The sequence below is a fragment of the Ochotona princeps genome, chromosome 33, assembly GCF_030435755.1.
Source record: "Ochotona princeps isolate mOchPri1 chromosome 33, mOchPri1.hap1, whole genome shotgun sequence".
In the NCBI taxonomy this organism is placed as follows: domain Eukaryota; kingdom Metazoa; phylum Chordata; class Mammalia; order Lagomorpha; family Ochotonidae; genus Ochotona; species Ochotona princeps.
Window position 1 is genome coordinate 4,436,042 of NC_080864.1, and position 26,033 is coordinate 4,462,074.

Here is a 26,033-nt window from a genome sequence, read left to right on the forward strand (position 1 = left end):
GTTGCTCATTTGCATGGGAATGTCCTTAGTCCTGTGGGAAGAACCTGGACAGACACCTGAGGGGGTGGGAGTCTGGCTGGTTCTGGATTCTTTTCTGTTGGGATTAACCCTTGTGGTCACGCTGATTTGGGACTGGCAAGATGCTATCTATCTAATTCTAAAGTCTCAGCGAGGCAGGTGGGTGGAGGGGTGGGTTGGGTGAGTGACTTTTGGATTTGTAATTTGCCTCTGGGGCGGCCTTGGACCAGTGGTTGCAGTCCTGTGGGAGGAGGGCAGTGGATCCGTGGGGAGCAATTTCTTTCTGTGTCGCTCTGCGGTGGACTCGCCGAGCAGGTGCATGAAGGCAACCCCTGGATGTACACCCCACATTTAAGCATCCCCTCCCCGACACCTCCCATGGCAGTGGGTGCTGTCCCAAGCTTGGCGGCACCGTGCATGCTTCTGTTTAAGGCTCGAGCTGGGTACCTGGATGCCAACTCTTCTAAGAGGAATTTTTTTTCTGGGGACGAGGGATTCGAACTCACGAAGCCGCCGGCGCCCGCAGGGTTCCCCCCCGCCCACCCACGGGTTCCCGCTTCCGGCCGGCGGGAGCAGGCTAGGGCAGGCCGGGACGCGCGCGCGCGCGCGTGTACGAGCGTGCTCTCCTGACGTCCCCCCCACCCCCGCGTACGTCCGCGCCGCCGGGCGAAGCCAAGGGGCGGAGCGCCCGGGGGGTGTCGCGCGCGGCGCGGCGGGCGGGGCCGTTGGCGCGCACCGCCTCCTCGCGGCCAATCCCCCCCGCGCTCGCGCGGCCAGTGGTTCGGTCCGCCCCCCGGCTCATTGTGCTCGCTTCACGCCGGCCCAAGATGGCGGCGGCGCTGGAGGCCCCGGGCCTGTGACCACAAAGAGGGAGCCGGGGGCCGGACGGGAGTGCGGCGGCGGCGGGGGCGGCCGAGGCCCAGGCCAGGCGCCCTCCCCGCAGCCTCCCGCCCGCCCTGCTGCGCCCGCCCTCCCGCCGGCGGCCCCGCCCCTCCCCCGACCGCCCGCCTAGCATGGTGCGGCTGCCGCGCGCGCCGACATGGGCGACAAGCTGGAGCTGAGGCTCAAGTCGCCCGTCGGGGCCGAGCCCGCCGTCTACCCGTGGCCGCTGCCGGTCTACGTGAGTGTCCGCGTTCCCCTCCGGGCCGTGACCCCGAAGGCGCGGCTGGCCGCCGTTACCGGGTTCCACCGGGCCCCGCGTGGTGTCCCGCGCTGTCAGCGCGCACGGCGTCCGCCATTCCCTCCCGCTGGGGTCGTTTTTTTTAGAATATATGTATACATACATATATTTTAATTTCTTGGGGGTGGAGGTGGGGTAGGGAGAATCCCCGACCGCGCGGGGAGTCTGCTTCGAGAAGCGGGGAGTTCCTCGGGGGAACCCCTTCCCTCACGTGCAGTGGTCGGGGTCTGTGCGTTACGAGTCGGGAACTTGGAGAGAGGCAAGGGACTTGGGGACCCAAGTTGGGGGTCCCTGGGGGAGGTGGCATGGCTGGGGTCGGGGCGAGCGCGGAGAGGGGCTTCCCTTCCCTCCCGGGGGCTCCCAGGACGCGCGCGCCGGGCGGTGCGTGTCCGCGCTCGGCGTGTGCGGCGGTTCGCCCTTGGCTGCGCGCTGCGGGCGCGGGTGTGCGTCCTCGGTGGGGGCGCCCTTGGGTGGGGGAGCCTGGCCAGCGGTTTGCCGGAGGGGACAGGCCTGTCGGGGTTCCCACGCGCGTACTCCGTGTCCGTTTTCTGGGAGCGCGGGGGCGGGGTCTGGGCGGTCTGGAAGAGGAGGTGGCGCGCGCGGGGTTTCCTGCGTCCTGGGGGCGCACGGCGTCCGGCTGGCCCCGGAGCTGGCCCGTTCTGGTCGGGCAGCTGGAGCGGGGTACCGGGTCGTAGGGGTAGGACGGCCCAGCCGGCTCTCACACCTCAGATGGGGAAGCGTTTACCCGCGCGCGCGTTCCGCCTTCCAAACGCTTCCCCATCCCCTCCCGCCTGGTGTACAGCTTTCCTCGCGCGCGCGCGCGGCAGGACAAGTTTTAAGCTAGGTTTCGACTTAATTTTTCTTTTGGTTCACATATGGTACGGTCTTTTTTTTTTTTTTTTTTTTGGTCTGGGATCGTTTGTTTCTAAGCACAGTGCTCTCATTCATTGCTTTCTCTCCTGCTGTCTACATCGGCCCCGGGGGTGGCGGGGTGAGGAGCTGGGCCAGGTTGAGCGGGGACCTGGAAGTCCTTCCGGGTTTGCCCACAAGTGGGTTGTGGGCATGAGTGCAGTGGGCAGTGCTGTGTCCCGGCCAGCTGGCAGATCCCCTCCCGCGTGCTGTGTGGCCCAGAAGTGCTATTCCGGGATGGGAGTTGAGGTGGATTGGCAGGGGGCTGTGGGCAGTGGTCTCCTCCCACTGTCCGCCTGGCCTGACCTGAAGGAGTCCTGGTTGGCCCTGTGGCCAACGGTCACAGCGTCCATCCCACGGCGGGTGCAATGTGTGTGGGACCCAGCCCATTCATTCATGAGTCACTCGGGAAGCGCCTGTGAACTCCTGGCCCTGGATATGCCGAGGACAGTGTGCCTGGAGCAGGAGAGGGAGCCGGTGGCGTAGAGTCGGCTGCGGGGGCTTCGCCCATGACTCAGTGCTGCCGGGGCTCCTGGCCACGGAGCTCCCGCTTGCTCACGCCCCGGCGCTGGGCCAGCTGTAGACGGCCCGAGGGAGTAGTGGTTGCGGGCGGGCTGAGCCATCCCTGGCCGTCTGACTCACGCGCTATTTCGGTGGCTGAGCCCAGGAGAGGAGTGTCCCTACGCCGTGTGCCGGCTGTAGGTGGACTGGCCTTCAGCTGGCCAGCGTGGGCAGGGGGCGCTGTGGCTCTTAGCCTAGAGTGCTGAGGTGGGGGGGGTCCCCCAGCCTGGCTTCCCCGTGCAGCCCAGCCCTGTTGTCTTACTGATGTGTTTGAAAGGCAGAGAGAGAGAGAGAGAGAGACAGAGGCTCTCCCTGAAGGCCAGAGAGCCCGGAACTGCAGCTGGGGGGTGGTTGTTAACCTGGTCGTTAGCCGGGCTTCCCAGGAGCCAGGATTATAACTGCTTATTATTAGTCTTTTTCTTTTTCGAAGTTACCTAAAACAGAATACCAGAAAGGGGTGCATGTAGCACTCACTGGTTCATCTCCCGTGTGGGTGAAGGAATGGGCTGGCCAGCTGAGAACCAGGAACCAGACGCTCCATTCCCGGCTCCCGCAGGGGGCTGGGACCCCCAGCACTTGGGCCATCTTCCTCTGCTGGTTTCTCAGGTGTACCAGCTGCCTGGGACATGGAGCAGCACCCTACCTGAAGACTCGGGGGACCTCACTGGGCCAGCCAAGTCCCTGCTGGTGGATTTGCTCAGGGGCTAGTACCCCAGGGAGGCTCATTCCCAGTGAGTGAGCAAATCAGATGAGAGGAAGCTCCTTAGCAACTGATTCATTGATTTAACTTTCAAGATTTATTTTACTGAAGTCAGATTACAGAGAGCAGGAAAAGCAGAGAGGTCTTCCATCTGGGAGTGCGGGACGATGGCTACAACGGCCAGCCCTCTGCAGCCCGGAGACAGGAGCTTCCTGCAGGTCTCCCAAGCAGGTGCAGGTCCTGAGGACATAGGCCAGCCACTGCTGCTTTCCCAGGCCGTTGGTAGGGAGCTGAGTCTCAAGTGGAGCTGTGGGGACTTGAACTGGCGCCTCATGGAGTGCCAGCACTACAGATGGAGGAGTAGAGTGCTATGCCACTCTGCCGGGTCCCCTAACAATGTCTTCAACCAATAGTAGGAGGAAGTTCTGGTTCCAACACAGACTGTTTCTGAGCGCGCCCTTTCTGCCAGGACCCCAGTGGGGGCTCTGCATGAACAGTGATCCTGAGGACTGCTGGTGGTCACGCTGCCACGTGCGGTCCAGAGGAGCTCTGCACGTTCTCACTCCTGGGGAGTTGGGCCTGCCGATGCAGCAACTGGGCCCCCCCGGAGGCCAAAAGCTAGTAGTGGGCCAGTGAGGGGTAAGCCGCCCCGTGGCCCACCCAGCTCCTTGCCAGTGGCCTGGGAGGGAGACAGCAGGGTATGGCCCAGCCCTGGGCTCCTAGAAGCAGAGCACAGCGCAGCATTGGGCTCCTGGGGCGGTGGGGCACGGCCCAGCCCTGAGCTCCTGGTACCCAAGTGGGGAGCCCAGTGTAGTCCTTCATCTTTGGCTCAGCTGGGCTGAGACCCGGCTGTGGGACTGTTTGGGGAGGCCTGTCCCTTCTGTCAGATGCTCTTTGGAATAGGGTAAGTCTGTTTTAACAGAGTAAGATTAAGTGATGTCAGGAACAGCTTTGTATGAGAGCAGTGTGTGTATGTGTGTGTGTGAGCAGTGTGTGTATGTGTGTACTAGATCTGCAGTTGGATGGGTTGTTTGCACCTGGCCTGTCCATCCCAGCATGAGATTCCTGTGGACCTGTGTGGCCAGCGGCCCCTGCTTGACTCCTCTGCTTCCAGGTCCCCCCAGCTCATGCTCTGGGGTGGGTGCGCAGTGCCAGGCAGAGCCCCTGCTTCCCGCCTCCTGGCCTGGGGAACTCTCCTGTGCCAGGCCTTGCTTGGGAGCTGGCTTGTGGCCTGCCACGTCAGGCCGCGTCACCAGGCAGCGTCACCGTGTGACTGGCGGGGTATTTTTAGCGTGGGCTCTGCTGCATGCTGCTCCTGTGTCTGAGCCCCCGCAGGTCAGCACAGGCGCTGAGTGGGGGGGACGGCTTCCTGTGAGTCACCTGCCTGGCTGGGGCACTCGCACCACGCGTGCCTTTTTGTGTGTGGTCTCAGGCTCTGCCAGAGTTTCTCACAGGTGAGTTGGCAGAGTCTGACTCACCTCCTCAGCCCAGCAGGGCACTGGCGCCCCCCGGAGGCCATGGCAGCAGGGTTACTGCGAGGGGGTGACCAGCCCCTGTGTGCTCCTGGGCTGCCCTCCCCCTAGGGCTCTGCTGTGAGCCTGGACCTGCAGGCTTCACAGCGGATGGCTCCTGTGGGCAGTGCGTGGTGGGTGCTTGCGCAGAACTGTGGGTGTGGCGTGGGCCTTGGGGACCACAGTGGCTCATCCTGCGGGTGGCACTGGCCTCCACAGGAGGTATGCCCAGCAGGAGCTGACAGTGGCTGCTGCTCTGGGGGGTGGCATGTGGCTCCAGCCCAGCAGCTCCCGGCAGGCCTGAGGCCTCCTTCTGCCTCCCGCTGCTCATGTGGGGGTGCCAGCTGCTGTGAGCCTGGGGTGCCCCTTGGTGTGGACTGGGCAGTGATTTGCTAACGCAGTCCTCCACCTCCCGTCTCCCCTCCCTGTGGGTGTCCTTGTGGTGCGTGCTTTGGGTCGCCCTTCTGCCCACACAGAGGGCACGGGCAGCTCTGGGCTGCAGGTGGGGCAGTGCGTGCGCAGTCCACGCTTGGGGCCTGGGAGGAGGCTGTGATGAGCGCAGCGGGGGAGTGGACCTGGCCTGCTGTGGGCACCGTTCTGCCCCTGCTCTCAGTCTCATGGTCATGGCCCAACCCCATGGTGGCCACAGGCTGGGCTTCACATAGCCCTTAGACTGTCTCTGAATTGGGCCACAGTCACCTGCTCTAAGGATCCTGGGACATGTGGGACATGGGTGGTTTGGCCGGGTGGAGGGCGGCCCGTGGCCCTGACCTGTGGCCTCTGCTTTCTCTTGCAGGACAAGCACCACGATGCTGCTCATGAGATCATCGAGACCATCCGGTGAGTTGGCGGCCGGGTGTCCTGTTGGCCGGTCCTGTTGCTTGGGGGCCCCTGGCCACTCGCTGCAGCCTTGGCTTCCTTCCTGGGGACTGGGCTTTCGTCGAGGGCAGCTGTGGGCTGGTTGCTGCCATACCCCTTGGCAGCCTGCTGGGGCTGGCAGGTTCTGCGTTGGCCTTGTGTTGCAGTTGGGCAAGGTAGCTTGGTCGGGGAGCCACCCCTCTGGGTTCTGGTGCCCTGAGAAGTAGGTACAGAGGCCCACCCTGAGCCTGTGGGCGTGAAGGTTCTGGGCTGGCTGTGCTGCTCCACGGGGCTGTGGCCTCCCTGGGCGCCATGGAGGGAGACCTGGAGGAGGCCCGGCTAGTCAGTGTGCCCAGGCCTCAGCGTGAGGGGTGAGCTGGACTGCATGCCAAGCTCCCGGGGTGGTGAGCAGCCGCTGCTGTACTGGCCTGGAGGGGGGGCCCAGGCAGCTGCCAAGGCTCTGGAGGTTCCAGGCCCATTTCAGGGTTAGTTCCGTGTGCCCAGCCTTCCCGAGCCATAGCCCTCACACAGCCTGATGGGACACCCAGGGAACCTGCTCAGCTGGCTTGGGGCAGGGCTGCACCAAGCAGGACCCAGTGAAAGGCTGTGACGTGTGCAGAGTGGCCTGCTGCCTGCCATGTCAGAATTTGGGGTGCCGCAGAGCACTCGGCTGGCAGGACCATGCCTCTGCGGGGCCCAGTCCTGATTGGATCCATCTTTAAAGTGGATTAGGAGAGTGGGCCAGGGGCAGCCCCCGGCCGTCCAGCACCCACGGTGCTCCCTGTGTTCCCGCTGAGTGGCTCCACCACCCAAGGTCCCAGCTTTGGTTTCCCTCATCGAGGTCATGCTGCGAAGTTCTTGGATGATTAGTGTAGGTGTTGGCAGGTGTCAGGGAAGCCACCGGCATGGGGGGTCCTCGTCGGAGAGGGCTCTGGAGGCCCGCTGGGTCACTTCCCAAATGGTCACCGCAGCCAGGCCATGCCCAAGCGAAGAGCTGGGAGCTCCACCTGGGCCTACCATGTGGGGGTGGGTGTGCTAGTTTGGGGACCCTGGCCTGCTGGTTCCCAGTGTGCGTCTTGGCAGGGAGCTGGCGTCGGGGTACATGCGCTGGAAATCGAAGCAGGTCACCTCATGCCCCATGAGATGCTGGCCCAGCACTGGCAGGAGATGCCAGGACGCGCCAGGGCCTGCGTGAGGGGCCTGGTTGCTGTCGGTGCCTCGCAGCGCCTGTTGGGGATGCGGGGCTGTGGGTGCTTGTGTGCTGGTGGCTTTCAGAGCCGTGCTCTGCGCTGGCCTGTTCCCCTGCGCCTGCCTGTGGTGTGGGCCTCCTTTGCTGCTGCCTGAGGACTTGAACTTAGAGCAGCTGGGTGAGTGCTGGCCAGCGCTTGTTGGCCATGTCCCTCTCCTCTCTCCCAGTGACGGCCATTCATTCCCGTTGGCCTGAAGGGCACAGGGACAGAGGCAGGGCTTGTGTCATGTGCTAACTTGCTCCCCAAATCCCTGCCCTAGGCAGGGGCAGACCGGGTCAAGGCCAGAACTTTGAGTCTCCCATGTGGGTGGTGGGGTCCAGAGACCTGAGCCATCATCTGCCGCCTTCCTGGGGAGCTGACCGGAAGAGAAGCAGTAGTACTCCAGCTTGGCCTCTGATCCAGGGTGCAGGCACCCCAAGTGGTCACTTTGCCCTTGGCCCCTCACTGCCCATGCCTTGCCACATTCAGAACGTTTTATTGATTTGAAAAGCAGAGAGACAGACAAGCTGTCCACGTGCTGGCTCCCATTCCAAACGCCCGTGGGGGTGGCCATCCCACACAGCGTCACCGGAGCGTGTGTCAGCGGGAGCGGCCAGTCAGGATGGACCTCCAGCCGTCTCCCACGTCACAAGCCGCATCTCACCCCTGCCCCCTTCACGGTTACACTCGGGCTGGGGGTGGTTATGGGTTTGTTTAAGATTTATGTATCTTTTATTTCTTTGAAAGGCAGGGTTACAGAGAGACAGGGAGACAGATCTGCCGGTCTATTCCCAGATGGGCACCGTGGCCTGCGCAGTGCTGAGCCAAAGCCAGGGACCTGGAGCTTCTTCTGGGTCTCCCCTGTGGGTCCAGGGCTCCGTGGCTTTGGGTCTCTTCTGCTACTTTCCCAGGCCCCAGGCAGGGAGCTGGATGAGAAGTGCAGCAGCCAAGACAGGCGCCCCTATGGGATGGTGGCAGGTTAGCCTGTTGCTCTGGTCCAAACGCCGACCCTAGCCTGGTGTGCCCGTGTTGTAGGTGGGTCTGCGAGGAGATCCCAGACCTCAAGCTCGCTATGGAGAACTATGTACTCATCGACTACGACACCAAAAGGTAAGAGGGTCTCCCTGCCTGCTGCCCCAGTCCCACCGGGAGTGTGCCCGGCCTGCCCCGTAGCTCTGGCATGGGCCGGGCGGGAAAGCTGGCCAATTCGGCCCAGTGGCCAGTGGCTGTCCGTGTCTGCATTCCCTGGCCTGACCTCTTCCTCCTGGAGCCCCAGGGTCTCGGCAGTGTCTGGCTGGAGTGGGACAAGGGCCCCTCTGGGCTGCTTTCCTGTGAGAGGAGAAGCCTGTGGGGTGTGCCTGTGTTGACCACCCCACTGCCTGTTCAGGACTTGACCCCCTGTGTGTCTCACCTTGGCTCTGCCTTGAGCCAAGTGGCCTCCCGGCGAGATCCCCAGGGCCCTGCAGGGGCAGGACCACCCCGCTGAGCAGGTGCCACTGTAGGCTCTGCTGTGGGCAGGCAGGGACCCTGGTGACGTGTACTGCATGTTGGGGGGGGGTCCAGGTGTGAGGCTGTGGCTGGGGTGTGGTCCTGCTGCCTTCTGTGTGCGAGTGGACGTGTCCTAGCAGCCTGAGGGCCTCGGACATTGCCCGGGTGGGGCATGGTTGATGATTGGCAGGCCCGGTCTGTCCGGGCCGGGCCGGAGCAGTAGGTGCCCTGCGGCACCCTAAGTATGCTTGCACAGGCCTGGGCCAGAGACCCGCATGCTTGCTGATGAGTGTTGGCTCCTCCTCATCTGTTTGGCAGGCAGAGGGTTGCGGGGAGGGAGACCCACAAATGCCTGCTACAGCCAGACCAAGGCCCAGAGCTATAGCCCCCTCCGTCGTAGGAGGCCAGAGCTGGGGGAAGCCTGTGAGCAGCAAGCTGGGCAGGTGGCCCCGGGGGGACTGTAGGCCACACCTGAATAGGGGCTGTGGGCGTCCCACGGGCCTGCCCCCAGACCCATCTATTGATGTTTCCTGCTTTGAAAGATGAATTCTTTTATATATTTATTTGCAAGGCAGAGAGGCAGAGCGATCTTCAACCCTCTGGTTCACTTCCCAGATGGCGTCAGGTAGGTCCGGGCAGGCCAGAGTCAGGAGCTGTCAGGCCGGTCAAGGCGCCCACGCAGGAGCGTCCACAGGGAGCAGCCGGGGCATATGGTGCCCTGTGCTCCACCCACCAGGCCCCCGAGCGGCACGCCTGTACATCCACCACAGATGGCCCCACAGGGATGGTGGGACCCTAGCACGGTCTTCCGCTGCCCCTTCAGAGCTGGGTGGTTTGTGGGCATTTAAAGACGTGAAACCCTTGCCTGGGCCTGGAACTGCCAGGCAGGACACTGTGGTTAGGAGCTGGTCTCCCTTCATGCCAAGAGGTACCGCAAAGCGAGGGAGCAGCAGGGACCTTGAGGGCAGGTAGCCCAGGGCCTCTGCGAGTCCATGGTGCCTGCAGGAGCGGGTCCCTGGAAGTTGACAGTGGGGGTGAGAGGCGGGACATGGGCGAGTGAGGTGCGGCCCGGGCGCCAGGGGTGTGGCTGGGTGGCTGCTCCCAGCTGAGCAGTGTGGATGAGGGGACTCCCCCCAGGTCTGAGGGGCGGGATGGATTTGGAGCCACTCTAGTGTTGGGTTTCTGATGGGCTTGGCTGCCAGCCTTCCGCTGTCCTGGGGTTCCCGTCACCCTGTAGTGGGGGTCTTCTTCCCAGATCACTCAGGCCTGTTGCCCAGGTTCTGTTTTTAGCTGCAGCCACCACAGAGCGGGGCATGGGGGACAGACCTTGTCCCTCAGCCCTGGAAGGACCAAGGTGGGCAGAATGCGGGGATGGGCTGCCTGCAGGAAGAGGCACTGACTGCCTTGCTGTTGCGTGGGGTGTCTTCTGGGCCCTGGTGCCTAGTGAGAGGTCACCCCCACCCCTTCCCTGGCCCTGTGGCCTTGGTGTGTAACTGGGCTGTCCTGGGCCTGTCCTGGGAGAGCTGAATGAAAAGGAGTGGTCAGCTCCGCCCCGCCTCTGGCTCAGACCCCAGCTTCTAGCTTGCGGGGCTCCAGGTGGCCTTGGGGCAGCTCAGGGAGCTGAGCCCTATAGCTGTACGGGAGGACTGCTCGGTTCCCCAGCTTCCAGCTCCAGTCTGACCCTGCTTCTGGCTGTTGTGGCACTTGGGGAGTGACTGGGAGGTCCGGTCTCTCCGTGTGTCAAGGCGATGGCCTGACATCTTGGGGAGAGAGATGGTGCCCTGCCCTCGGATCCGCATCCTCACTGCAGGTCTGACACTCGGCTGGCTCTGCCCAAAGGGCCGTGCCCCGTTGGTGCTGTGGGACCCCAGGATGGCCTCTGGGAGCCCTGACTCCTAGGGGACCCCAGTCTGGGGTGGAGTGTCCTGTGTGGGCACCGTTGATCCGGCTGCTTGGCGATGGGGAGGCCCTGGCCGTGGGGGAGCTGTGTGGAGCCTTTCGTACCTGGAGTTTGGCTGAGGGCTTGCACCCGCCCACCAGCCCCAACTCTCCATCCCAGTCAATGCCGGCTGGAGTGACTGCAGCCTGAAAGCTCGGCCGGGGCCTCATGGTCCTGGGCTATGCATTGGCCCTGAGGCCTCCTTCCCAGGGGAGAAGCTAGGGCTCCTGTGAGGTCCGGCCGTGTGGGGGTGCCCGTGACCAGCGCCCTCCCCTGCTGTTTCAGCTTTGAGAGCATGCAGAGGCTGTGCGACAAGTACAACCGTGCCATCGACAGCATTCACCAGCTGGTAGGTGCTGGCCCTGCCCCCCGGCCCCCCGGCCCCCCATCCCTGCCCCTGGACATGGCAGCTCTGGGTGGAACCCCTGGCTGGCAGTGTGGGAATCTTGGCAGCTGGTCTGTGACCTGGCCTTGTCCACTTGCGGCCCAAGTGTGGGTGCGCTGTGTGCTCTGCAGGCTGCCCCAGCCAGCCAGCCTGCCTGTCTTTGGGAGAGCCATCTCAGTGGGCTCGGAAGTGCCCTGTGGTGCTGGGAGGGAAGCTGCCCCTGGGGGTGTGCCTCCATGGCCTGTGGGGCAGAGGCTCCTGGGCCCCCTGCTCCATGCCCAGGCTTGACGGCCTCTCCGACCCACTGGCCACCTTCTCGCTGCTGCTGTCGCCTGTGGTAGCATGGTGGGGGCCAAGCATGGGGTCTGACAGCACAGCATGTCAAGCTGCTGTAGCTTGGGCTTCCTTGTGGCTCCTGGCACGGAGGTGAGCCCGGGGCTGGAGGCCTGGGCCAGCTGTAGCCTGCTCCACACTGGGTAGCCATCATGGCAGGAGCCCTATGGCCCTGACCACAGTGGCGGAGGAGGAGCTTGCTCCAGTCCTGGGTGCTTGCTTAGCTGAGCGAGGGTTTGTGCTTCCGGCACAGAGCATGGCAGGTGGCGCCCGGAGCCCTCACCGGAGCTGGGAGTCACAGCGCTTGCTGTCTCCTGGACTCCGTTCTCCCTGGGCTCCATGGGACTTGGGCCGAGGCAGGGCCTGACTCTAGGGTTGTCCCCACAAGCAGCTGTCCCGGGATGTGGGAGATTGGTTAGCAATGAGTAGTCCAGTCAGCATCTGAGGAGGGGCAGAGCTGTGGGTGAAACTGGCAAGCCACACTCGGGCACTGGCACCTACTCCCTGTGGCATCCCCAGGCTGTGTGTGACAGCTGCATCCCACACCCCCTGTTCCCTAGTGGAAGGGCACCACCCAGCCCATGAAGCTGAACACGCGGCCGTCCAATGGGCTGCTGCGGCACATCCTGCAGCAGGTGTACAACCACTCGGTCACCGACCCCGAAAAGCTCAACAACTACGAGCCCTTCTCCCCGGAAGTGTACGGCGAGACCTCTTTTGACCTGGTGGCCCAGATGATTGACGAGATCAAGATGAGTGAGGACGACCTGTTCGTGGACTTGGGCAGCGGTGAGTGAGGGCTGGGCCCCCACAGCCAGCTGGTCCCAGGTGTGCGTGCCTGTCTGGAGGGGCCGATGGCTCCTTGGCCCGAGCCCTGGGGCTGAGTGTGGTTGCCCATGTTGGGCACTGCCGTTCCTCAGTGGCATGCTTGCATTTCTGGGCATTTCTCTGGCGTGGGCGATCCAGGACCTTGTCACCCAGGACCCAGAGGCACAACCGACCACACGGGGCACGCAGCTGTGCCTATAACGTGGATGTGGCTTTCTCCCATGCCCCCGGCCAGCGGGCCTCCCCTGTCAGGTTGCAGGTCACGCGGGGTGGTGCCTGAGCTTGTAAATCAGCTGTATGAGGGTGCTATGTGATGGGAGTTGGGCCTGGGCAAGGGGCCCCCGAGCAGGGTGTGGTGTGGGGGCCACGGACACTGTCTGCGGGTGACCAGGTGGGGCCTTGCTGCACACCCTGCCCCGAGGCTGATGTCCACCTGTCTGCCTGAAGGCGTGGGCCAGGTTGTGCTACAGGTCGCCGCGGCCACCAACTGTAAGCATCACTACGGCGTGGAGAAAGCGGACATCCCGGCCAAGTACGCGGAGGTGAGTGCCCCGGGGGTTCGAGGCAGCCAGCCGGGCCAAGGGCGTGGGCACTCCCAGCCCGCCGGGGCATGTTGCTGGTGCCCCTTCATCAGGGCCTCTGCCCTCCCCCCGTGCCTGAGGGCATGCTGAGTGGCGGGGGATGTGGCGTCTGCATGATGCCCCAGGTTTGCAGCGCTGCGTGTTGAGCAGGACAACTGAGGGGGGGGCTGTGCGTGTGGGGGGAGGGGCTCCTGTGTTTCCCCTGCCAGGGCCTTCTGGAACTTTCTGTGTCTTTGCAGACCATGGATCGAGAGTTCAGGAAGTGGATGAAATGGTATGGAAAGAAGCATGCCGAATACACAGTGAGTGCCCTCGCGTCACGCCCCGCGGCCACCACCGGCCGTGCAGACAGTGCCCACCCCCAGGGCCTCTCCTGACCAGAGGTCACGTGGCCAGGGGCAGCCGAGGCTTTCCAGCGTCATTGGCCTCATGGCGTCACCCTCTGTCCCCCTCCAGCGGCTGCCTTGCTGGCGGGGATCAGCTCTGCTTGGGGCTCTGCAGGAACCAGAGCTTTTGGGGGATAGGCAGCCAGGGGGTTGTCATGTCACTTTTGTGGTTTCTCTGTAAAAGCCCCCTAACAGTGCCCTAAAACTGCTCTGTTGGCACCCGCCCTCCCTGGCTCGGGCCGCCTTGCCTCTCCAAATTTGCAGTCCTGTGGCGTGCAGCCTTTGCAGACGGGCTCTGTGTGCCCAGGCACTTGACATGGCAGCTGCCTCCATGTCTTCTTTAACGCAGGTGGATGGGAGTGGAGTGACAAAGACAGCTTCCACCTCCTGCCTTGTCCCCAGGGCCTCCCGCTTGGGTACCGGGCACCCCCGGCACTGAAACCAGTGCCACTGCCTCCCTGGGACTTCCGTGGGGCTGATGGCCCCTGGAGTGACCAGGACCCCCAGTGGGCCTTGGGAAAGCGATGGCCGCCCCATGCCCCAGGCTCAGCCCTATCGGGAGCTGGGAGGGTAGATCCTGGCTGTCCCTGCCCTCCTCTCGGGAGCTTTGTGGGCTTGTCTGGACTGTGCCTGGTGGGTGCACGGCTAGTCCAAGGACATGTGCTGCTCAGGGCAGCCAGGCAGGCCAAGCCGGCCTGTTGGCTCATGTGTGGCGTGGGTTCCCAGACACAATGCTGCTGGATCCCCGAATGATTCTCGCGTGCTGAACAGACGTGGCTGTGGGCCACCCTGGGCCTGGCAGGGTCAGGGTGTACGTGGTGGAGAGTATTTGGCCCTGCTTGGGGCCCTTTGGGTGTCTGATCTTGTAGGGTTTAGGGGTTCCCTTCTCCTGCCATTTGGGTTCCGGCTAAAGGGTTTCATTTCTTGTGGCCTCAGCGAGGGGCCCCGTCAGGAGTTGGCCACGTGGACAGCTCCTGTGGGAAGCTGTGTCCCCAGCGGAAGCCTGTGTAGCGGGCATGCACTTGTTCTCTGCCCTACCTCCAACTCTGGAGAGAACAGAAGGCTAGCAGGGACCACAAAATAACCCCTCCTGTTCCCCTAGCTGGGTTGTACTCCCCCAGCCGGGTGCCCCCAGGCTGGCTGCCCTCGGCCCGAGCTGGGTCCCCTCTGGGCACAGCAGTGACCTGCGGGCTCGCGGCTGGGCACTTGCTGTGCACCTGGCCCTTGGCAGGTGCTCCATGCCCATAATCCGGCTGAGGGTCCCTGGGCACCCTGGCCCCTCAGTGCTGCAGCCGCACCTGCAAGCTTGGGGTCCTCTGGCCCTGCAGCTCCGACATGCCCCTGGCACCCCACAGTCCATTTCTTGTCCCTGTGGAGCGGCCTGGCCTGGACAGCTCATATCAGTGGCCCATGGGGCCTGTGTGTCCCCTAGTGGGGTGTCCTGAGGGCTGCACGCGCTTTTGGTATGTCTGGGTTGGTGGATGTGTTGTCATTTCTTCTGACGTTTGCTGTGGAGTGGAAGGTGCTGGCCCTTGCAGCTTCCCCTGTTTTTCGAGGCTGCAGCTTGGGGCAGGGCGGAGGACAAGAACTGCTTGGCAGTCGAGGCCACAGCGTAGTGCTAGTCCACTAGGGGAGTCACTGTGAGGGCGGGCCCGGGGCTGACGGACAGGCTCACTTGGTGTCAGCATTTCTGCCATGTGGCGTCACCTGTCCTCCATCCTCTGTCCCCAGCGTCCCTCAGTCCCTCAGCCCCCAGCGTTCCCCATCCCCTCAGTCCCTGGGGTCCCCTGGCATTCCCTGTTCCCCATCTCAGCTCCCGATGTCCTCCATCCCCTCAACCCCTCAGCCCCGGCGTCCCCCATCCCCTCAGGGCCCACGCAGGCCGTGCAGGAGCGAAGCTGTTCGCCTTGTGTCTTGCAGCTGGAAAGAGGCGATTTCCTCTCAGAAGAGTGGAGGGAGCGCATTGCCAACACGAGGTACGGGCCGCAGCTGCGCCTCTGTGGCCTGCTGGGTCTGGGCCCCGGGCTTGGACTGCTCTGTGGGCCGGGCAGCCCCCGTGGGAGGCCGGGGCTCTGTGCTCTGTGGGCCGGGTAGCCCCCGTGGGAGGCCGGGGCTCTGTGCTGTGTGGGCTGGGCAGCCCCCGTGGGAGGCCGGGGCTCTGTGCTGTGTGGGCTGGGCAGCCCCCGTGGGAGGCCGGGGCTCTGTGCCGTGTGGGCTGGGCAGCCCCTGTGGGGGACTGGGGCTCTGTGCTGTGCGGCCCAGGCAGCCCCCGTGGGTTCCAGCCCTGGGCGCAGGCACACTCACCTGAGCCTTGTCTTGCAGTGTCATCTTTGTGAATAACTTTGCCTTTGGTCCTGAGGTGGACCACCAGCTGAAGGAGCGTTTCGCCAACATGAAGGAAGGTGAGGTGCCCACACCCAACCCCCCGCCTGCCGCCTTGTTTGGGTTTGAAAGCAGAGTGACAGCGAGAGCTGCTCGCTACTGTTGGGGGTGATGGCTGTGGCAGCCAGGCCGAGTGCACCAGGCACTCCACACGGGTGTCCCACGGGTGCTGGGGCTGCCACCTGCTGCCTTAGCAGGGGCCAAGTGGGACATGTGGCGGCACCACTGACCCTCTCCAGTAGGACGCCCAGGAGGATTTGGGGTCCCCAAGAGTCTCCGGGTAGCCTCTGATGGACTGTTCCCGTGCACTTGACACCTGCGTGGTCTGTTTGGCCTTGTGTCACGTGGTTCTCAGCTTTGGTGTGTCCATAGCACCCAGGGCTGCTCGCTGGGGCAGGCCTCCTCCTCCAGGCAGCCCTGTACCCTCCCACTCGGACACACTGGACAGGCCTTCCCAGTCCTGGGTCAGGGGCCACCCGGGCACCCGCATGCTGACTGGCGGCTCTCCCCCAGGTGGCAGGATCGTGTCCTCAAAGCCCTTCGCGCCTTTGAACTTCAGGATCAACAGCAGGAACCTGAGTGGTGAGAGCTGTCGCTGTGCCTGCCCTGGGCAGCGTGGGCACTGCAGGGCACCCAGGGGGCAGGCCCTGAGCAGCCAGGGCTGAAGGGCCCGCGCTCCCCTCACCCAGCGCCCCCTGCTGCCCGCAGACATCGGCACTATCATGCGCGTGGTGGAGTTGTCCCCCCTGAAGGGTTCCGTGTCATGGACAGGGAAGCCAGTGTCCTACTACCTGCACACCATCGACCGCACCATAGTGAGTGGCCACGCGTGGGGAGCCTGCTGCCCTGGGCTGCACCAGCCAGGGACCCTGCGCGCAGCTGTGGCCCGTTTCCTGCCAGGGCCTGGCCTCATTCTGTTTCTTCATCTTTCCTTTCAGCTTGAAAACTATTTTTCTAGTTTGAAAAACCCAAAACTCAGGGTAAGTTCCTGGGCCTTCCCCTGTTGGTGGTGTGGGTGGGACGTCCCCAACCCTTGGCATGTCACCTGCACCCGGCCTGGGGTCTCGGCCTCGCAGCCTTCCCCCAGCACCGGGACATGAAGACACATCCCTGCGTGTTTCTGCATCACACATGCTGCTCTGTTCGTGCGTGTCCATCTGTGTCCTACCTTGACAGCTGGGGTGGGTGGCCCCCCCGTACACATAGCTGTCTCCATTAGTTGGGGTGACTATTGGAGTCTTGCTGGCTCGAGTGAGGGTTGTGAGCTGCCCGGTGCTGTGTGGTGCTCGTGGACCCCCCATCTGGCTGCTGCCCTAACACCCCTTGCATTTTTCTGCTGTGTCCCGTGCGCAGTGCTCCAGCACTCAGAGCTCAGAGCTAGGGCTGCACAAACCTGCATCCCTCCTGGCACTTTCTGGGCCATTCTATTGAGGCAGCCTGCCCAAGGCCCTGGGATAACCTTGCTCTCAGGATGCAAGACGCAGGCCTGCTGTTCTGGGTGCTGTCTGCTTCATGTGGGATCGGAGGTTAGAGCAAGGGGCAGTCCTCAGGTCCCAGTGCCTGAGTGTCCTGCTGGTGCCTGCCCCACTCACCAGGAGGAACAGGAGGCCGCTCGGCGCCGACAGCAGCGGGACAGCAAGAGCAACGCCACCACCCCCACCAAGGCCCCCGAGGGGAAGGCGGCTGGCCCAGCGACAGCAGCAGCGACAACAGGGGCTACCGCAGCTGAGGCCCCTGCGGTGAGTACCATGCCCGCCTGGCCCTAACTCCCCTGCCCTCATGGTCTGCCCTGCGACTGGCCCCCGCTCCCCTGCCCTCACAGCCTGCCCTCTGCCCGCTCTATGCCCAGGACTTTGGTGCTGAGGACGAGAAGGCAGGGGTGACCACTGTCAAGAAGGCCTCTCCCTCCAAGGCCCGCAAGAAGAAGCTGAACAGGAAGGGCCGCAAGATGGCCGGCCGGCGGCGTGGGCGCCCCAAGAAGCTGAGCGCCGTGGACCCCGAGCGCAAACCCCGCAAGAGCCGCGCTGTGTTGGATGCCCTGCACACCCCGGCCGCCCCTCCCACCGCCCCTCCCTCTCCCCAGGGTCAGTGGCTGTACCACGCTCATGGCTCTTGGTTTTCCTTTTTTTAAAAAGATTTATTTGTAAATTCTTATTGGAAAGTCAGACACAGAAAGAGGAGGAAAGACAGCATGATCTTTCTTCCGCTGAGTCAATCCAAAGCCAGGAGCCAGGAGCTTCTTCCGGGTTTCCCACGCAGGTGCAGGGTCCCAAGGCTTTGGGCTGTCCTCCACTGCTTTCCCAGGGCACAAGCAGGGAGCTGGATGGGAAGCGGGGCCACCGGGATTAGAACCGGCGCCCATATGGGATGCTGGCTCATGCAAGGCGAGGACTTTAGCTGCTAGGCTACTGTGCCAGGTCCTTGGTGAAGATTTGTTGTGTTTAGCTGGAAGGCACAGAATGAGGGCGCTGTATCCCATGATCCATTGTCCTCCTGACCACAGTGACCGCAGCTGGCCCAGTTCACCTAAGCCCCCAGCCTTGTCCAGGTCCCATGTGGGTGGCTGGGACCCAGACATCTGGGTCTTGAGGGTGTCTGGGGTCCGGGGCTTGGGGCATGCCCTCAGGGCTGCAGCAGGTCCATGATGGACGGGCTCCTCTCTCCCGCACAGAGCCGTATAGATCCCCTCACAGCCCATTCTACCAGCTACCTCCAGGTGCGCAGCGACTGCCCCCAAACCCGCTGCTCACGGCGCCCACCCCACCCGCGCTGCAAAAGCTGCTAGGTAAGCTCCTGGGGTGGGAACACTTGGGTGCCAGGAGGGCAGCCGAGGCTCTGAGCATGCCTGAGGCAGTGGCTGTGGCTGTACTAGCTCCGTGCTTTGCTCAGGACCACCCCGCTGCCACGGGAAGGGCCCACGGAGGTCCTGGTGCTGGGCTTGCTGCCAGGGCGGTCCTGTACCCTGAGGGGCGGAGTTGTCTTAGGGCTGGAGGTTGTGGGGCCCCACGGCCTGTGCCCTCTGTGCCTGCCAGCAACTTGCCCATCTGTGCAGAGTCCTTCAGGGTCCAGTACCTGCAGTTCCTGGCCTACACCAAGACGCCGCAGTACAAGGCCAATCTGCAGCAGCTGCTGGACCAGGAGAAGGTGGGTGTGGGTGCGGTGGTCTCCTTCCGCCTGTGCCCAGCTGCACCCAGGCCATGGCCTCTGGTGGAAGGGGCCCCACCCCAGGGCTCACCCCTGTTGCTGTCCTGCAGGAGAAGAAGGCCCAGCTGCTGGGCACAGCCCGCCAACTCTTCAGCCACTGTCAGGCCCAGAAGGAGGAGATCCGTAGGCTCTTCCAGCAGAAGCTGGATGAGGTAGGGGCTGGCTCCCGCAGGGCCCTGACCCTGGGTGGAGGCGGGTCGGTGCGCCACCCCTGCTCACGGCAGGTGGGTATGTCCCCATGTGTCTAGCTGGGGGTGAAGGCCCTGACGTACGACGACCTGATCCAAGCCCAGAAGGAGATCTGCGCTCACAACCAGCAGCTGCGGGAGCAGTCGGAGCAGCTGGAGAGGGACAACAGCCAGCTCCGCAGCCAGAGCCTGCAGCTGGTGAGTGGGCCGCCCCAGGGCCTGCTGCGGCCAGCTGTGATGGGCCTGCCGGGGCCAGCCCTGACCACCCCTGCTCCCGTGCCTGCAGCTGAAAGCCCGCTGCGAGGAGCTGCGGCTGGACTGGGCCACGTTGTCTCTGGAGAAGCTGCTGAAGGAGAAGCAGGCCCTCAAGAGTCAGATCTCGGAGAAGCAGCGGCGCTGCCTGGAGCTGCAGGTGGGCGTCGGCCAGCTTCCTGGGGCACGGCTGGGCGGGGCTGCAGCTGCTTCCTGGCTCGGCCAGACTTCCTCTTTCCATGGGACACCTGTGTGTGTGTGTGTGTGTGTGTGTGTGTGTGTGTGTACTGTGGGACACAGGCCTGGGGGTTCAGGTCCAGCCCCACCCCGGCCTCGGCATGCCAGCACGACACAGGTGGCTACTGAGGAGCGAGGGCAGGCAGGGACCCGCAGTGCAGGCCAGTGTTGGAACCTGGAACAGGAGGCACCGAAGTGTCGCCTTGCCTGTGCTCGCCACAGTTCTGTGTGTGACCGATAGGTGACTGTGTTTGTTGTCGCACTGAAAAGGTGGACCTTTTCACATACCTATCCCATATGTACCCAGTAGTCAGGGGGCAGCTGGCACCTCCTGGGTCCTCGTGTGTGTGTGTGTGTGTGTGTGTGGAGCTAGCTGGGGCCGGGGGGGCAGCTTGCCTGCGGCCTCAGCAGCCCACCCCTCTTGCCGCAGATCAGCATCGTGGAGCTGGAGAAGAGCCAGCGGCAGCAGGAGCTGCTGCAGCTCAAGTCGTGCGTGCTGCCCGACGAAGCTCTGCCCCTGCACCTGCGGGCCAAGGGCCCGCTGGGCCGCGAGCTGGAGGCCGAGCCCAGCCGCCTCCATCTGGAGCTCGACTGCACCAAGCTCTCGCTGCCTCACCTAAGCAGCATGAGCCCCGAGCTGTCCATGAACGGCCATGCGGCCGGTTACGAACCTTGTGGCGCCCCGAGCCGGCCTTCATCCAAGCAGAACACGCCCCAGTACTTGTCCTCACCGCTGGACCAGGAGGTGGTACCCTGCACCCCCGGCCTCGGCGGCCGGCCCCGCCTCGACAAGCTGTCAGCGTTGGCCCTGCCTGAGTGCACAAGGCTGTCCCCAGCCAGTGTGGTGCTGCGGAGGCACCCAGGCCAGGAGCACCCGGGGCCGGCCAGGGCTGCTGCCAGTGAGGCGGCCCCAAGGTGAGTGCCCAGTAGCGCCCGCCTGGGAGGTCAGGCCAGTCCAGCCCAGGGTGGGAGGGGCTCCCTGAGAACCTGGCCATTTGTTGCAGGGTGGAACATGCCAAGGAGAACGGCCTCCCCTACCCCAGCCCCTGCCTGTCCAGCGGTGCCAAGCTGAGCCCTCAGGACCCGCGGCCACCGTCGCCTGGGCCCATGCCGCTCCTGGCCGAAAAGAGCAGTGAGAAGGTGTGGCCCTCCCCCTGCCACCCTGTCTGGGACCTGGGGTGTCCTGAGCCAGGCAGCAGGGTTAGCCTAGGCGGGCTCAGGCTTCAGGGCCCAAGTTGGGGCCTCCTGGTAAAGGAGGGATCCCCCACCAGAGGGCGCTGTGGGGTGCAGGTGGGGCAGGGCCTGGCTTAGGGAGCTTCGGAAGGGGGTCCTGGGCTGTGAGGGGGCTCCGCGGGCTGGGCTGCAGGGGCTGGCTGAGTGTGGCGCCTGTGGCACAGGGCGTGAAGGAGCGAGCCTACAGCAGCAGCGGGGACACCATAACCAGCCTGCCCATCAGCATCCCACTGAGCACCGTGCAGCCCAACAAGCTGCCCGTCAGCATCCCCCTGGCCAGCGTGGTGCTGCCCAGCCGTGCCGAGAAGGTGGGTGTGGGTGGGGGCGCCCCTCTGCTGCCAGAGAGTGGAGGGCGGAGCGAGGGACGTGGAAGGAGCATCCTTCCACTGGGCCACTCCAGGTGGCCACCACAGCCGGGGCTGGGCCTTGCCCCTGCTGGCCTTGCCTCGGCTGTGCTGGCTGCAGGTGTCTTGTGTATTCTTTGTTCAGGGTCTCCCTGGGTGTGCTGGGGGCGGTGAGGCAGGGTTCCTGGGAGCTCCTGTGCCCCGAGTCACCCAGAGGGGAGGTCCGTGTACTCGCAGTGTGGACGCAGACCCACCGAGGCCACCATGTGCTTTGCCCCGCAGAGGAGCACCCCCAGTCCCGTGTCGACGCTCGACAAGCAGATTGGTGCTAATACCCACAGCGCGGGGAGTAAAGGCCTGGCCCCGACAGGTACCGCCCCAACCCTGGCTGTCCCGCAGGACCAATGCCTTTGGGTTTTCTGGCATTCAAGATGCGTGTGTCAGAAAGGCATGGTTGGGGAGCGATAGGCAGAGAGGGTTTCCATCCATCAGGGCACTCCCCAGACAGCCACAGCGGCGGAGCCAAGGAGCCAGATCTCTGGCCAGCTCTCCCATGTGGGTGCAGGGGCCCAGCATGTGGAGCTGCCCACACTGGCCTGTGGCTCCATGCCCCTGTGCCCAGGAAGAAGCAGCCCCAGGCTTTGCTGGCTTTGCTGCCAGCTAGTGGCCTGCTCACCCCAGGCCACAGCTCTGGTGGGGTCAAGCTGTTAGCATCCCTTTCTTGTGGGACCTCCCAATTCCAGAACCTAGAACATTCCAGAAACATTTGCAGGGTGGCCTCCCATGTCCCTGTCTGCTCTGAGACCACTATCCCTGCTGCAGGTTTTGCCTATGCGGGCTCGGTGGCCATCACAGGGCCCCTGGGCGGAAGCCCAGCCCCCCTGATACCCGGAGGAGAGCCTGCTGCCTTCGACGAGTCCTGCAGCTCCAGCAGCCTCTTCGTGGCTGTGGGCTCCCGCAGTACCACCCCACAGCACCCGCCCCTGCTCGGCCAGCCCCGCACCTCTGGTCCTGCCTCTCCCGCTCACCAGCTTGCTGCCAGTCCCCGGCTCGCTGGGGCTGTCCAGGGCGCTGTCCCCGACCCCAGCAAGGGGGAACTCCCCTGTGATACCGGCTTCTCGGATCCCGAGAGCGAAGCCAAGAGGAGGAGCGTCTTCACCATCTCGTCTGGCGCGGGCAGTGCCAAGCAGTCACCTTCCAACAAGCACAGCCCCTTGACCTCCGGCCCCCGTGGTGACAGCAGCCAGGGCCACGGGCAGGACAGACGCAAACGTGGCCGCAGGAAGCGCGCCTCAGCCGGGACCCCCAGCCTGGGGGTGTCCCCCAAGCGCCGGGCACTGCCATCCGTCGTGGGTCTCTTCACCCCATCCTCAGGGTCCCCCCTCAACCTCAGCTCCATGGTGAGCGTGCAGCAACACCCAGTATCCGGGCTGGGGTCGTGGATGGGTGGTGTGCTGCCCAGGACCAGGCCCTGTGTAGGCCTGACCTCTCTCCCAGCTTGCCTTGTCCCCGACCTCTCAGGTCAGCAACATCAACCAGCCCTTGGAGATCACCGCCATCTCGTCCCCCGAGAATTCCCTAAAGAGCTCCCCGACCCCCTACCAAGACCACGACCAGCCCCCCGTGCTCAAGAAGGAGCGGCCCCTGGGCCCCCCCAATGGGGCCCACTACTCCCCACTGACGTCGGACGAGGAGCCGGGCTCCGAGGATGAGCCTGGGAGTGCTCGGTGAGGGGCCGGGGCAGCCTGGCGGTGCTTAGGGGGTGGGCTTTGAGAGGTCAGGTTGGCACAGCCGTGGCCAGGGCAGTTCCCGGTGCTCTGTACCCACTGGGTGTAGCCTCTTGCGTGGTGCCGGCTTCCAGGTGCGTCTCATGGAGCCTCACATCCTCAGAGTTTCACTTATGGCCTGGTCGAGTAAGCCCCGCTGGGGTCAGCCCTTTGTGGCCACTGTCACCCTCGCTCAAACACCCTGGTTGGGTTCCATGTGCAGCCCACATCGCGCCCCTTCAGACCCCTGTTCGCCAGCGCTGAGCTAGCAGTCCGGTGGTGGGGGGGGGGGTCCTGCTGCCCTCACAGGTGGGGCAGGATTCCCTCTCCAGGTGCTTGGAGTTTGCTGGGAGGAATTATGCAGATAGATTATTTGAAAGGCAGAGATGGTTCAGACCTTGGCTTGCTCCCCAGGTGCTGGTGACAGCCTGGCCAGGGTTGGCTGGGTGGAGACCAGGCATGCTGGCAGGGTCTCCCCAGGGCTGCAGGGGCCCCGGCCAGCTGCCTGGGGATGAGCCTGCCCCGTGGGTGCCTGGGGTCAGCCCCTGAACGTCTTCCTTTGCCTTACAGAATTGAGAGGAAGATTGCGACAATCTCCTTAGATAGCAAATCTCCCCCAAAAAACTTGGAGAATGGTGAGTCCCGAGCCCTCCCTGCCTCTGGCCGGCAGCAGTGACAGGGCTGGCCTGCGGTCGCCCACAGCATGCTTGCCGCTCCTGCTGTGGGTGCGCCCCAGGTCCCCAGGCACTGGGGCCTCAAGCCTGCGGCCTGTCTCCCCAGGTGGTGGCCTGGCAGGGAGGAAGCTGGCTCCCGCCAGCGAGCCGGTCAACAGCAGCAAGTGGAAATCCACCTTCTCGCCCATCTCCGATGTGAGCCTGACCAAGTCGGCCGACAGCCCACTGCAGGCCAGCTCCGCCTCGAGCCAGGCCTCCCTGTTTGCCTTCCGCCCGGCCCTGGATGAGCCAGGGGCTGCTGAGCCCAAGTTGGCCACCCACCCCAGGAAGAGCTTCGCCAGCTCCTTGGCAGGGGCCGACGGACACAGCCCAGGGGCCCACCCTTCCAACAGCTTCGCACTGGGCCCGGGCCTGGCCTCGGAGCTTGGCCTGCATGGGTTCAGCGATGGTGCTTCTCTTGCCCACAAGGTCCCCTCGGACGCCAACCCTTTCTTCACCAAGAGGCAGCTGGAAGGCCTGGGCGGCCTCAAGGGCGAGGGCGGCCCGGCCAAGGAGCCAGGCGAGCCGGGCCTGTCCCTGTGTGGGCCCATGGACAAGGCCGGCCCCCCCCACGGCAGCAGGGCCGGCAAGGGGCGGGACCGCGACCACGACGGCAAGAATGGCCACAACCTCTTCATCTCTGCGGCGGCGGCGGCGGCGCCCCCCGGCGGCCTCCTCGGCGGCCCTGGCCTCGTGACGGCAGCTCCAGCGGCAGGCAGCTCGGCACCCGGCGGCCAGGCGCACCGCCCCTTCCTGGGTACTTTTGGGCCTGGGCCACAGTTCATGGGCCCCATGTCCCTGCAGGCCAACCTGAGCTCGGTGGCCGGCTCGTCCGTGCTCCAGTCCTTGTTTGGCTCTGTGCCGGCCGCCGCGGGCCTGGTGCACGTGTCCTCCGCTGCGGCCAGACTGACCAACTCCCACACTATGGGCAGCTTCTCCGGGGTGGCAGGCGGAACCGTCGGAGGTAGGCAGTGGCGCCGCCGTGCCCCGTCACTTTGCTTCCTGCACAGGCGGTGACGGGGCCGGCTGGTGTTCGGGCCCTGTGCCCGCCAGCCCCTCTCTCCATAGTCCTGACGACTGACAACGGCTGCCGGTGGCGGGCTCTGTCCTAACGTGTCCCTCTTGTTTGCAGAAGTCTGTGCCGCATGTAGCTAGGGCAGCTCGCGGTCCTGGCCTTCCTTGCCCCCCCACGGGCTCCCCAGGACCGCGAGCCGCAACCGCCCCTCCGCTGCCCTGGGCGCCTTGCGTGCGTGCACCTCAACGCTGACTCTCTGTCTCCTGTCTGCAGGTGTCTTTAACCACGCGGTGCCTCCCGCCTCTGCTCATCTGTTTGGAGCCAGTGTCGGCAGTGGGGCTGTGTGTGGCAGCGCCCCGCTGGGCCTGAGCCCGCTGCAGGCCGAGATTCGGCCCCCCCCTCCGCCAGCCCCGCCCCTGGCCCCCGCCCCGCCGCCCCCTAACGTGGCCTTGCCTCCCACCCCAACGCTGCTGACCGCTAACCTGGACCCCGTGCTGCTGCAGAGCCTCACGCCCGTCCCCGTCAACATTAACCATGTCTTCCTAGCTCCTGCCTCAGCTGCCTCTCTGTCTCCCACTAACCCCTCTCTCTCTGTCAAGCTCACGCCACTCTCGCATAAGGTCTCCCACCCGCCCTTCTCGGTGCACCCGCAGCCTCTGCCCCGGCTGGCCCTGGCACAGGCCGTGCCCGGCATCCCGCAGGCCAGCTCCACGGGCGCACCCGCTGTGTGGGTTTCTCTTGGCATGCCGCCTCCTTATGCCGCGCACCTTTCGGGGCGTAAGCCGCGCTAAAGAGCTTGCTTAGCTAGCACTTCCTAGGTTGTAAGGTAAGGCTGGAGCCAGCCCAGGTGCCCCTCGACACTCCCCCGGCTCCCTGTACGAGGAGGGCCGGGGTGCGGCGCGCCTGCTGCGCCAGGGCAACTAGCCGGGGGGACCTCGGGGCCCCAGTGGGCAGCAGGCAGGTGCCCGGCTGCATGGCAGCCATGCTCCTGGGACACAGACTGCGGGCAGGAGGAAGCCCTTTGGTCCACGAGGTTGTGGGCACCAGCAGGCCCTCGCAGTGACCGAGGGTCTGGTGCAGGGGAGGCACAGACCACCAACAGTATGGACAGCTGGAGTGCCCCAGCGGGGCCTGTGCTATGGTTGGTGGTCACATGATGGTGGCCTTGGAGGATGGTCCTGGCCCAGCCCACGCGTGGCGCTGCCTAGGTCTCGTCCTGGGTCTCCCTGGTGAGGGGACCTTTCTGGATGAGTCCCCACCCGGTGGGGCAGGGTGTGTGGGAGCCAGGCTGCCAGGATCGTGGCAGTTCTGGGTCAGCGCTGCCTCTGGGCTGCGCCTGCCCGGCCTGTTGGAGAAGCCATGGAGGCTGGGTGGCCGCGGGTCCGCTGACCGGGCAGACCCCTTGGCAGGTAGCCGGCCATGGAGCCTGGCGCTGCCCTGTCACAGCCCATGTCCACGCTCACAGGACACTGCGCGTCCGGGCCTGGGGCCCGGGCCCTCTGCCAAGCTGCTCACGGCCTCTTCCCCCGCTGTGCCTACCTGCAGGTAACTAAGTTCTACCTCAACCGCGACCTATGCAAGGATGGTGTGGACCAACGCGCCCGGCGGCTCTACTGTGAATGGCACCGGCTGCAGTGGCGCCGGTGGCCCAGCGTGTACTGTCGATCGTTTCCGATCAAGTATTCACCGCTTCCCGAGGGACCGGGTCCCACTGAGCACGCCCCGGATGTGTGGGAAGGCCGGCAGCCCACCCGGTGCTATTGCCATGGCTGCCCTGCCCCCTTGTCCCCAAA

At 64.7% G+C, this 26,033-nt stretch overlaps 1 protein-coding gene across 3 annotated transcripts; it reads left to right on the top strand.

The window, feature by feature from the left end:
- Positions 1 to 833: 833 nt before the first annotated feature.
- Positions 834 to 25,916, top strand: DOT1L (DOT1 like histone lysine methyltransferase). Of its 3 annotated transcripts, none has more exons than XM_058657596.1 (29): positions 834 to 1,138; positions 5,676 to 5,719; positions 8,002 to 8,076; positions 9,026 to 9,079; positions 10,679 to 10,742; positions 11,672 to 11,900; positions 12,387 to 12,481; positions 12,760 to 12,822; positions 14,827 to 14,882; positions 15,229 to 15,308; positions 15,802 to 15,870; positions 15,997 to 16,103; positions 16,227 to 16,268; positions 16,884 to 17,027; positions 17,138 to 17,372; positions 17,960 to 18,073; positions 18,341 to 18,432; positions 18,543 to 18,644; positions 18,741 to 18,878; positions 18,967 to 19,092; positions 19,600 to 20,084; positions 20,174 to 20,309; positions 20,567 to 20,710; positions 21,029 to 21,116; positions 21,569 to 22,146; positions 22,268 to 22,473; positions 23,083 to 23,147; positions 23,293 to 24,189; positions 24,514 to 25,916. In XM_058657596.1, the coding sequence occupies exons 1-29, from the start codon at positions 1,058 to 1,060 to the stop codon at positions 25,029 to 25,031; spliced, it is 5,127 nt and encodes a 1,708-aa protein (XP_058513579.1). In that variant the 5' UTR covers positions 834 to 1,057; the 3' UTR covers positions 25,032 to 25,916. The 3 variants fall into 3 exon arrangements, with proteins under 3 accessions (XP_058513579.1, XP_058513581.1, XP_058513580.1); XM_058657598.1 differs by having other exon boundaries at positions 835 to 1,138; positions 23,293 to 23,982; positions 24,514 to 25,915; XM_058657597.1 differs by lacking the exon at positions 9,026 to 9,079 and having other exon boundaries at positions 835 to 1,138.
- Positions 25,917 to 26,033: the final 117 nt, after the last annotated feature.

Bases quoted from the DNA above. Each gene is read 5' to 3' on its own strand.
- DOT1L (XM_058657596.1), top strand. From the start codon at position 1,058: ATGGGCGACAAGCTGGAGCTGAGGCTCAAGTCGCCCGTCGGGGCCGAG. The intron at 8,077-9,025 runs GTAAGAGGGTCT...TTTATTTGCAAG, and splicing joins ATCGACTACGACACCAAAAG to GCAGAGAGGCAGAGCGATCT. The intron at 24,190-24,513 runs GTAGGCAGTGGC...TCCTGTCTGCAG, and splicing joins GGCAGGCGGAACCGTCGGAG to GTGTCTTTAACCACGCGGTG.